The sequence below is a fragment of the Pteropus medius genome, unplaced genomic scaffold, assembly GCF_902729225.1.
Source record: "Pteropus medius unplaced genomic scaffold, Ma_sr-lr_union100, whole genome shotgun sequence".
Lineage (NCBI taxonomy): Eukaryota > Metazoa > Chordata > Mammalia > Chiroptera > Pteropodidae > Pteropus > Pteropus medius.
Genome location: NW_024342473.1, coordinates 15408383 through 15420886, shown reverse-complemented (window position 1 = coordinate 15420886; position 12504 = coordinate 15408383). Strand labels below are relative to the sequence as shown.

The 12504-nt window shown below is 36.1% G+C and overlaps 1 protein-coding gene across 1 annotated transcript in view; it reads right to left on the bottom strand.

Annotated features, from left to right (window-relative positions):
• VPS13C (vacuolar protein sorting 13 homolog C) overlaps nucleotides 1-12024 on the bottom strand; it is a 154500-nt gene extending 142476 nt beyond the window's left edge. Inside the window, exons 1-2 of the mRNA XM_039864990.1 lie at nucleotides 11864-12024; nucleotides 1365-1408 (exon numbers count right to left, since the gene is read on the bottom strand). Coding sequence (XP_039720924.1) covers nucleotides 1365-1408; nucleotides 11864-11963 — 144 coding nt within the window. The 5' untranslated portion in view covers nucleotides 11964-12024. The remainder of the gene's footprint in view (nucleotides 1-1364; nucleotides 1409-11863) is intronic.
• Between the last annotated feature and the right edge of the window lie 480 nt (nucleotides 12025-12504).

Genomic DNA, 12504 nt, shown 5'->3' with positions numbered 1-12504 from the left:
ATTTTTTCACGCAAAGAACCTACATCAAAGTAAAACCTCACCAATAGGTCTGTGGTTTGAACTGATGGAAAATATAAATTACAAAATACTTTATTATATTTAATTATAACCAAAGTTTAAATTAGGTTAACACAGTTTAAACAATTTGTTTTCTATATATATGTTAGATATATATCCCGTCACAACTTTATACTGATTTCCTTCTAAAATATTTTCATAAATAGAGAAAAATAAGCTTTATTCCAATCACTAGCAACAGAATCTTAAATTCTAAATTTTTGGATAAAATTAAAAAGTTGTAGTTTAACTACATACAGGGAGAGAAAGAAAATTTAAATATTTTGAACACCCACTACTCGCCAGGCTCTACTTTTTATTTTATTCAAGCCACAGAAGCAGAGATATTATATTGTTTGTATTATTAACTCCACTTAAAGATGATTAAACTAATGTTCAAATAAATAGAGAAATTTGCCAAAATCACATAGCTGGTAAAAGGCAGAGCTAGCTCTCAAACTCAGATCTACCAGACTACAAGGTCCATGCCTTTTCCACTATTCCAAACTTTTTTCACTATAACGAAAAGAAATGTTACTCCTTGTGACAAAGTTCTACTCCTAGGATCTTCAATATTCAAAATTGGCTTCCCTGTATACAATGCTCATTTTGTGTATAATGCTCTCTCTAACGATACAGTTCGTCATGCAGCAATCCAACCAGAAGTCAAAGGGAGAGTTTTAAAACATACTGTAGGTTAATTAGAAATATGACCTATTACTTAAGGAATAAACTCATTCTTAAGTGATTTCATAAACTCAAATTAAGTCTAAAATATTGGCTAAAGCTTAACAGGGCTTGGGGGTAGGGTGAACGGGAAGAGTTGTTTTGTTTTCAGCTCAATAGTAAATGACGCAAATTATTTTCTGGAGCTAGAGTCCAAAAATATCTGTTTACCTCCTAATATTACCATAATATTATAAGGTTGGACTGTTGGTATATTTCAAAAAAAAAATACAATTATTCATTAGATAAATTATTAAAATCAAGCCCTTATTTACCTGAAAAATATGTAAAGATAATTCTGAAGAAAACTTTTTCAGTAAGACAAATGTCTAGTACAAAGCTACAGTCAAATTAAGTCAAGGAAAACATTCCATTTCCAAGAGATACTATTTTGATCATCAAGAAAAATAATTTCTAAATAATTAATCTCAGATTTTCCTGCAACAAACAGTTAAACAAGTAATCCTTCTCTGAGTGATTCAACCACTTTATCTTGTACCTGGTACCGGATAACCTAGTAACCAAGGGTTTCTAAGCACTTACCAAATTAAATGAGTAATCAACAAAGTTTAAAAACTTACCAGAGCATTTTCTTTTATCTGGAGATTATCTAAAGCCACATTACCTTTAAAAAGAAAAAAAGCGAAAAAATATAAAGTTAAAATACCAGTAAGTAAAACCTGTCATACTGCAGTACCAAACGCAATACTAAGTGTTAAGACAATGGTGAGCATAGCAAACTTCAAGAACTTAAGAATCTACTGGCATGAAAAAGTTGCATTTATGGACAAGAATTATTACTTGTAGCATACTTTAGGTCAGCCCAATACAAAGAAAATTACAAAATATTTAAACTGCCTAACATTTAAATATACAATGAGAAAGAATCTGGAGACTCAGACTGAAGAACTATAGAACCAAAGAAAGTATCCATCATTTTGAATGATTAAGCCAAAATCTCAAAAGACAGACATAAAGAGATAACTATTAAAACAGATCAATATAACCCAGGATTCCTTCCTTAATTATGGTGCCAATGAACGTTTTCTATCAGAATATGATTTTAGTCTTCTAAAACTCCAAACGTCCTACCTTCTCAACGGTTGTTTACAGTTCTAATATGCTTTAATTAAAGCAGCTTTTCTTAAATCTATTCAGATGTTAAATTATAAAAACTGAAGCCATAATGATACTGTCACATGACAAAAATTTTAAACACTGTGTCTATATTTGTTGATACACCACATTTAAATATTCTTGCATACATAAAAACTTAAGCAAAAAAAAAAGCTTTCATTTCACTTGAATTCTCTAAAGGTTAATAAAACTATAGTTTCGACATTAAATGCAATCATAAATTCTTCAGTTATACATTCTTAATCACTCATGATATTTATTTTTAAAATCACTGCTTCCTATGCTCTCCATAAATATTTTTCAATCAAGTAATTTTTCTTTGTAGTATTTTGAAATGAGTTTAAAAATGTATATTTAATTTTATTATGCCATGTTAAAGATTTGCTTCTCCCCAGATCTCAGATTTATCCAAACATTTACTAAGCACCTACTATGAGTTAGGTGCTGGAAAGGGAGAAACGACTAGAATAACAACCCTGCTATTGAGGAATTCACAGGCTAGCAAAAGAGACTAAATTTCTAAAATTTTGGAAATATTCTATTGGCATTCCGACAGAAGAGTACACAAGATGCAAAGGTGTAACCACCTAACTCTGCCTAGGGAGACTGAGAACTTCACATGAAAGTTCAGGCTAGAAAGCTGAAGAAATATTTACCAGGGAGATAAGAAAAGAGGGCAAACTGACATGCATGAGTAAGACAATTTTAGAAACCACATGTAAGGTTTGGTGTAGCTGGAGGGTGTGAGAAAAGAAAGGGAGAAACGGTCAGAAATGTTGGAAGGAGCCAGCCAGAGTTTTTAGGATGAAAAGTTCAGACTGGTCACAACAGAGATGAAATATGTACAACATGGATGACAAAATCAGAGCTGTATTTTAGAACCATTGCTCTACTATCCTATGAAATAACCATGGAACTGTCCAAACAATTTAGCTACAAAAATATTGCAAAATTGGTTATAATAGCAAAAAAGACAAATGGATGAAAAGGAGGGAGGACCTAAAGAACTAAATGTCCAGGACGAAGACAAATATCATAAAAAAATCCATTATATAGAGCAAAAAAAAAGAAAAAAAAGTAGACAGACATGGAAACATGTTCATAAAATATTAAGTTTTTTACAAAGGTTAAAGAATGCCCAGACTTATCCAATTTAAAATTTATACATATGCATACATACACAGAAAACAAACTGTAAGACTAGATACCATAATGATCAGAGTGGTTATTTCCATACAATAAAGTTCATTTCCTATGTATATGTACATTTTAAATTTTCTAAAATAAAATGCTGAAACCTGCCATAAAAAGAGAGAAGGAGATAAGAAGCCTCATAAGTGAGAAGAAAATACTACAGAAGGAAAGGAAAATAATATAGGCAATCAGGCAACTTCTACAATACACTGAATAGAAATAAAAACCTGAAATAGGCAGTTACTTCAAGGTGGAAGAAGTGGTAAAAGCAAAAAACTATTTTGTAGGTAGAACTAAAATATCATCACTGACCAAATTTAGAGATAATAAAGTAGTCATGGAAAACTGACATGTGCTTGGGAATTGGAAAAAAATTCCTTGAGAAGTGTCATATGTTACAAAAATTACATAAAATGGAAAAATATTCCTGGATTTAATTCTTTCAGACAACGAATTACATTAAAATTACAACTGGGAACTCTATTCAAATCAAAATTAGTGATCTGCACAAATACTAGTCCATATCTAAAGCAATCCAAACTAGTTTAACAAGATCTAAGGCCCATATGGAGACTTGCAAACTTGCTCATAAATTTTGACTGTTCTACCCAGTGATTCTCAACTAGTGTGTCAAGTATCACCAGGAGTGCTCAGACATAATGTGCAATAAGTGTGAAGCATTTTTTTAAATAATTGTTCAGGCACTAACGTAATGTGTATAAAAATAAAAATGTCGTTATAGAAAGTGGGCTGTTTCTACCACAGTGGCACTTTGGTTCTTTAATGAATCAACCGTATTTAAGATGTAAAATACTGAAAACTACCAATATGGCTAAGAGAGTTAAACAAATCTATTTAGAAAGACGGACCAAAAGATCATATTGCTAGAAGGCAGGATTAAGGATTTTTTAATTAATGCTTTTCAGTATCTTCTAGTTTTTATAATAATCAGATATTACTTTTATGTTAAAATTACTATACGAATTGTAATAACACATGAGGAAACAAAGGTAAATTCTGATGTCAATATGACCTCGATATGTTTTTACAAATTCCTTCTGTATCTCACATCTACCTTACCTAGAGACAAAAAAAAAAAAAGATCTATTTCTGCAACTTAGAACCTCGCAAACCAATGCATACTTCCTCTTTGAAAAATGTGAATGTTATCTAACAAACAATAAATATAATGATGAAATAATGATGCATTCTATAAATTATTTGCACTGGAGGAGCCACTAGTTCTAATACAAAAAAGAAGGGGAGAAACAGTTTCATATTTTCAATTACATCAGGGTAAAAGTGCATTCATTCAACCAGTAGAAGAGTACCTTATCTAGGTAAGACACTGTGTTAACAAGTACTCACTCTTCCACTAAACCACATGCTTTTCGGCAAACACATAATGTAGGAGGTTCACTATCTACCCTACAAATGTCAGAAATTCTAGTTAAATAAAAATAACTTATAAACTTAAGATTAAAGCAGATCCCTTCCTAAATACCAAATGGTTACTATTTAACTGAATACTGAGAAAAAGGTTTAGTTTTCCACTTCAACATCAACAGAACTACATAATTCCACATCCATGCAAGTAACTTCACTGCTATAGCCAGATTATCTTGGCTAATAACACACAGAGGCCAAAGGAAGTTCCTGCAAAACAGAGGAAGGGTAAATATTTGTGTCTAATCTAAAAAAAACAGGTGGGGGAGGGGTGAATGACTAATAATTAGAGATGGATAAACTTAACTCTGCCAGCAAGTAAGGCCTTAAAACCAATCTCACAATCAGGTATCTCTCATCTCATGCAGTTCCAAAGAGACCAAGGTGACAAACAAGTAAGGAGGTAATATGAAGTGATTTCCTTCTATGATGGACTGACAGGCCTAAAGAATGAGCGTAAGCAGTAAGTTTAGTCTGTGCTTCAGAAGAAGTTTCTGATTTTGACCCTAAATGATTCTCAGTAATAAACCAGAAACATTTTGGATGACCACTCATGGCTAGAGTCACACATAAAGTTTTAAAGCCAACCTTCAGGTATATTTTAAGAAGTATCTTACAAGGATAAATTTTGGATAAAAATTAATCTAATAATCTTTACTAATGAACCAGAAGATAAAAATCAAAGTAACTTCACTAAATTAGCAAACGACACTAAGGTAAGCAGAGTTGGAGTCATCTCAAAAAATATAATAGAAAAATGGTTGCTAAATTATAGAAAATGATCAAGTTAATGTATTTACAAATAATAATTACACGCTACTGGCATAATATGGAACAAGCGTGCCTAAGTCTATGAATGGCCTTTAAAACACATAACAGCCCACATAATAAAGATAAGATATACGGCAATAAGTTTTAGAGATAATCTAGCTGAACTTTCACTCATTGATTCTCCTCACAGTAGGTACTCAATAAATATCAACTTAATTGATTTAGAATGCATGTTATACTGGAGTAGAAACAACTACAATAAGAATATAAACCTTTATATTTTAGAAAACATTCTCAGATCTATTACATTACTTGATCCTTACAGCCTCCTGGTGAAGGAGTAAGGACATACATATTAAGCAAAAGAAACTGAGGCTTAGAGAGGTTAACTGACTAGCCTGAGAAAACTATGTCAGCCTAGTAAGTGGTAGAGTCAGGGCTCAGGGCTCAAATCTTCTGAACCCCAATGCTGTGTTCTGAGCATCACACTATCCTCCCAAAGAACAGAGCAGAAGGGTACAGAATTTTAATTCAGAAGATAAGTCTATCTCCCTTGGGAGGAAAAAGAGAAAATATACAAGAATTACACAGTATTGAGAGGCCTTTGTAGATGGTGGATCCTTTTGGTGTCTGCGTTTTAAGAGTACAAAGAAATCCAGAAACAGAAAGGGTAACTGAAATCAGTATGACTAACCAAGATGTAACCAGAAAGGCTGGACAGTCAAGGTTCATGTTCAGAGGATAACCAGAACAAAGGATAGTGCCACAGTGGAAAACATACAAGCAGGAGATGGTCATTTTCGTACTTTTTAAAAATCTACATTTTTCCAAAAACAAAAGACATAAATTCACGAGATGTGATTTAGAACTATTCAGGACCATAAAGATCTTTAAACCTAATCCCCTCTCACTTATACATGAAGAAATTAAAGCCTAAAGAGATTAGGTGGTTTATCCAAAGTTATACAATTTGTGGCAGTGCTAGGAATAGGACCTAGATATCCTGACTTTCTGATCAATGTTCTTAATATAAAACATTGAGATTAATCCAAAACTGCGATTAAAAACAAAAAATGGGCCAATGAACAAAAATGCCTTGCCCTAGCCTTGAAACTAGCTTTACATATTGTTGAGTAATGAAAAAATATGTAGTCCTTTGCATTTATTTTTTAAGAATCCCTTTATGTATCTATAACATAAAACATTCATTTATCTGAAAGCATATCAAAATATTCAGACATTCATTTTCCAAGCAAGTGAGCTAAAAGTAAATGATTGATCATTTTTTTAAAGCATAAATCAAATTATTTTAGTAACTAATGTTTTAGTAAATAATACTGAAAAAAAGATTGTAGTGATTCATTTCAATTGAATGCAGCTATTCAACCCAAATTAAACAACTTTTAATAATAGTTCACAATGACTTTGTCTTGGGAGGAGAAGATGGGAAGGAAAAAACTGACTCTCACTCTTTCCATTTCCCTATTAAAACAGGAAGTCTTGACAAAGAAAGCTGGAAAGCTGCCATGTTACCACTGAACTTTCTCCCTTTCAAGTACACTTTAGGGATCTCATAATAATGACTAGTGTGACAGAGCTTCCTAAGCAGAATGGTTACCAAAGTACCAACTTTCAGTTTTATTTCTAGGAAAGGGGTGAATTTTAAACACATAATGCTATTTTGATATGCAGAAAGATGTTTACGATTTGAATTTTTAAGCATTGTTTTAATTGATAACAACTGAGCCTAAACATATTAACATTAAATATTTAACTTTTTGTTGTTTATTTTACATGCTATAAGAAGCTAATGAGAAATGTGGCCTTCACTACACCAAATGTTGGCTGGGAGGAAAGGACTAAAAAAATTCCTCTACAAGTTTAGAAATACCTAGGTACTGCTATGCTTTATGTGTCAAGGTAAAAAGAAGCAAAAAGGCCTGTTTGTTCTTGCATTCTCAAGCTACCCTACAGCTAGCTACCTATTAAGACAATGTAATGTATTAGATTTGGATTCTCAATTATCAGCAGGAGGCTGAAATTTATCTTCTTTTATCCTGTCATATTTCATGACTGTGGCTCTTTGCTCACCAGCAATGAGTTAAGAAGAAAAAAGAAAGATACATTATTTGACTAGCATTTCTTACCATAAAGGCAGGACAAGTGGCAGTACAACTTACCTACTGAAGGGGCTCATGCTGCTCTAGCTTTGTTCGCATCACAGAAGTTTAAAGCCAGAAGAGATGACTTTGTTTAACCTTCTCATTTACAGATAAGAAACTAGTGGTCCCTGGTTAACCTGCCAAAAGCCACATACCTAGGCAGCTGTTGAGGGTGGAATTAGATCCCAAGTTTCCTCCTTCCTTATGCTGCTCTTCTCAAACAATACCTGACAGCCGATGGAAAAGTGTCAAAGATGAGATGAAGGATAGTACATTAATCAGCAATGGTTCACCCTGGTTTGACGAGCTACAAACTCTGAGGACATTCTGTCTGACACCTACTCCTGGTCACTGTAGCCACGCCCAACACATCACAGCCTCCTTGTATCTACCTGTCAAGTGGAAATTAGAGCAGAATTCTGATTGGAGGATTTTCCTGCTGACTTTCCACAGTAAATCACTTCAAAAAATCAAACTGACAAAGGTTCTATATAACATCACTACTACTTAAACCAAATTGCAAAAGATCTGATGTTTCAAAACACCTTTTCAAATATCTGTTACTCTTAAAACAATTATATCCTGGACACACTTCAAAATAGCCAAGGGCTGTCCAATTTATCTCCTCTGGTAGTAGTCTGTGGGGAACAAAAACCTAGATAAAACTTCCTATGGGGCCTAATATGCCAACCAAAACAGACTTAAACTAGCTAGCAGGTAATGCAAGTATTGTAAGCGTACATTCAAATGCAAATAGGTTTTGTTTCTTTTAAGAAATTTGTTTGGAAAATAAGAAATATTTAGCTATGTGGCTTTAACTTTACACAAAGTTATCACACTACAGAATATAAAAACCTTGAAGTCTAGACGAAACATACTTATGGAAATAAAATTTTTAAAAGCATGCTATTTTCCATCACTTAGCTAGGTTTATTACCACTATTCCTATCCGTATTAACAATTTAACAATTATAATTACAAAGGATTTTCACAGTATACTTCCTGACTCTAGACATCAAATAATTTCCCCCCATCCTTCTCACTCTACAACTTTTTGTTTATTGTGGATTTCATTGTGAAATCCATATGCCTATATATGTATGAATGTATGCACAGCACAATCTATTTCAAATTATGTTAACACAACATTAAAACTATTTCCTGATATCATCCAAGCAAAAATTATGCTATTTTATTGACACGATATCTATCAATCACTTAAGACATTTGTTTCTCTTAGTTATAAATTTCATGAGGCATACACTTCCTCTAAGTCCTTTTTCACTTCTCTTTACAACCTGTACAGCACTCTGAAGTGTTCCTATAAATGCAGAAGACAATCTCAATATTTTCATTACACTAGGGTTTCTCTACAAACATTTTGGGCTGGATAATTGCTGTGTGGAGCTGTCCTGCGCACTGTAGGATGTAGCAATATTTCTGAGGTCTACCCACTAGATACCAGTAGCATACCTCAAGCCCCTCAGTGAGATAACCCAAAAACATCTCAGACGTTGTCAAGTATTCCCTTGGGGGCAAAATCATGGCAGAGAGGGAAGTTGAAAATCACTGTCTCAGCCTAGTCAAATACTCCAGTTAATACTTAGTTTAACACTTGTTTTAAAGAATAGTAGCCTAGTCAAATACTCCGGTCAAATACTTAGTTTAACACTTGTTTTAAAGAATAGTAAAATAGGCTGTGTGAAATTGTTACAAGTTAATTCTTCCCTTTGTCAAGATATGAAAATTTAACAAGAAAAAAAATTGAAAAAGTCAAATCTATGACATAAATCTTATATGCTAAAAGTGTTCAAATAGGAGTATATAAAAATTTCAATATTTTATAAAACCTGTCAACATCATGGATATATTAGCTATTTTATTAAATTGTCTTAATATTTCCACTTGTTTACCATAAAAAGTTTAAGACAAATTTCTTCAAGAATATTTTCAAAGAATAGAAAGTCAACTCACATATTTTGCCTTTCTATTTTAATGGGGGAATTAGTGTTATAAATAAAATATTCTGAGCAGTAACTGTAAAATCTCATGACTTCTAGCGTCCTTTAGAACCACAAAAATAAAAGGCAGCAAAACATTACAGAAGTGGGCTGTTACAGCTGAGGGAATCCCTGACTGGATCTCCACTGGATATAATTCCTGGAAAAATAAAATGAGTTTATTTGCTCAGGCTTATTATAAATTGATGTTGGCCACTGGCAGAATACCTTATTCTAGAAAGAAGAAAATGAGATGAAAGAAAAGAAAGTCTCTTTTCCCACATTTTGCCCCAAAGAGGAGTAAATGAAATAAAATTATGGCATTTTAATTCAGTTGTGAAAAAGTTCAAAATTCTCAGGAATTATACTTTAAATTTTAACAGTAAAAACATTTACATTAGTATCAAAGAGTGTTGGCACTGGAAAGACCCTTAGATGTAACCCAGTCAAATCAATTAAAAAAAAAAAAAAAAAAAAAAATAAGATTCAGTAGAAAAGGTATCTTCCAAGGTACCCATAAACGTTTCTTTTATTTAAAAAAAAAAAAAAAGTCTGCAGTAACTAGGGAACAATGTTATGAGTGATTCTGAGTAGTGATCATATGGGAATATTATCTGGCATCATTTTTTTCTATTAAAGTGTAAAATAAGACGAAGAGACTAAGGCCCAGTAAGGTAAATGTCTTGTCCAACACAGCATCCTAGAACCCAGGTTTCCTGTTAGTCCGGTGCCTTTTCAGATTTCAAATATTTACAAACTAGGAAGAATAATTAGTACTCTGAAGACGCACTTAATCCCTTCAGAAGGCACTGGACATTTAACTCCTTAAAAGTCTCCTTCTTTACTTTGCTCTCCTGCATTATACTTAGTGTGGGGGGAGGGCATGAAATCAAAGTATGTATTGTTGGGCAAACCATACTGAACCAATCAAATGATCAGTAACTCATTAAAAGCAGCCTCCTTCATAATTAAGGGCAGCACTCCTGGTTTGATTAACATTGCCCGGTATAAATATACGGTTCACATATGTAATTAAAGTTGACCCTTGAACAAGGCAGATTTTTAAAATCCACGTATAAGAGGACCAGAGTGGTTCAAATCTGTTCAACGGTCAACTGTATAAATTTTAGGAGCCAGGTGTCTTTTAAAAAAGTAAACCGGAAATAATTTCGACACTATATTGCATTTAACCCAATATAATCAAATATTATCACTTCAAGAAGTAATCAACATTAAAAATTTTGAGATATTACACTCATTCTCCTGAATATTTTCAAAACTCAATGTATATTTTATACTTACAGCACGTCTCGATTCACATTAAATCACATTTCAAGAGCTCAATAACCACAGTGGCTAGTGGCTACCCTATTGGGCAGCGCTGGTCCGTAACTATTTGTTTTGACGGAATTAAAAGCAGTTCCATTCCATTTGAGTAATTCTTTGGATTTCCATCCAAATCTGACAAAATTCCCGTCTATTGTAGAGTCAGAAAGTATCCCCAATGTCCCCCAAACTTAACTTGTAGTGAAAATAGAGCTTTTTGAGGAATATGCAAGCATATGACTGTCTACTATATACATTTAACCTCTAGGATAGAAATGGTGGTGCAAACTCTTGGGCATGCACCTAATTAATGATGCTTTGAATTTCTTTCTACCACTCCAAAACAAAACTAAAATTCCCCTTCTTGAGAAAAGTAAATGAAAGGAAGGAATCACTTTTCTCCGAAGCTGGAAGTATTAAAAGTAGCCCTACCGACATGCCTTTGGTAATGATCTTGCCCTGCCTATCCCTTCCTATAGTAGAGAAGGAAGCCAGCTCCGGGTCCTTACAAAATGCCAGAGAAGATAACTGCATAAAGCAATTTCCTTTTTCTTTTTCCTTGGTGCCACTTTGAGCCCACTTAATTTGAGCATGTGTGACCACGCAGCCATCCTCATTCCACGCGGTGCGGGAGCAGAAAGGTTTTTTAATGCTGTCAAGCCAAAGGGGCCACGCTGAAGACTGCAAGAGGAGCCCCTCTTCCCAAAGTAGACAGGGCGGGACAAGACAGGGGGTTGGGCCTCAGGGACGCGAAAGGTGGGTATATTCAGGCAGCGCGAGCGCGACCCTGCCGCACCTCCCCACTCCCGGCAGGTCCCCGGGACCTAGGGGCGGCGGATGCCGGAACAGGCCTCCCGGCGCCCCGCACCTGCCGCCGGGAGAGGGGGTGCCGCCGGGAGAGGGGGTACCGCCGAGCGCCCTACCGGGAGGCGGAGTCTCAGGCTGCGAAGGAAGCAGGGCCCGCGCTAGAGCCAGGGCGAGGAGCCCGAGGTATGGGCCCCTGAGCTAACACCGGCAGCCCGCCGGCCGCGCCCTCTCGCTTACCGCCCCAGATCCCCAGCTTCAGCTGGGACTTGTTCAGGTTTTCCACGTAGTCCCCCAGGAAGCGGTTCAGGAGGTCCGCGACCACCGACTCCAGCACCATGGTGGGGCTGAGACCGCAGGAGAGGGAGGAGCCGGAACCGCCCGGCGCAGCTGCGAATGACAGACCCCCAGGCGCCGGCACGCCCCCAAGCCGCGCGCGTGACTCGGCCAGTGCGCAGGCGCCGCGCCGCCGCCGGGGACAGGGAGCTTGGTGGACACACTCTCAGTTTTGCTGTCTTATGGATGCTGCAGCCCCGGCCTGCCGAGGACGGGCGGTGGAGCGGTGAGGAAGCCGGCTTTGGGCCGGCCTTGGCAGCCGTGCCCGAGTGTCCTGCACCAAAGGAAAGAGATATAAAGGAAAGGGAGGGCAGGAGTTACTGATCACAGGGACATCTTTGTGGCTGCGCTGCTTGCCCGCAGTCGCCTTCTGTTGACCTCGGGTCAGCGGAGCGCAACTATCACGAGCTACAGCAGCTCCTCGCCGCGAGCCGACCCGACGAGCGGGGCTCTTCCCACGCGGAGTCCACCCTGAGCATCTCCTAAGCAACCACCCGCATCGGGTGGGGAATAGGGGGCTGTACACCCCTCTTGGGCTACATATC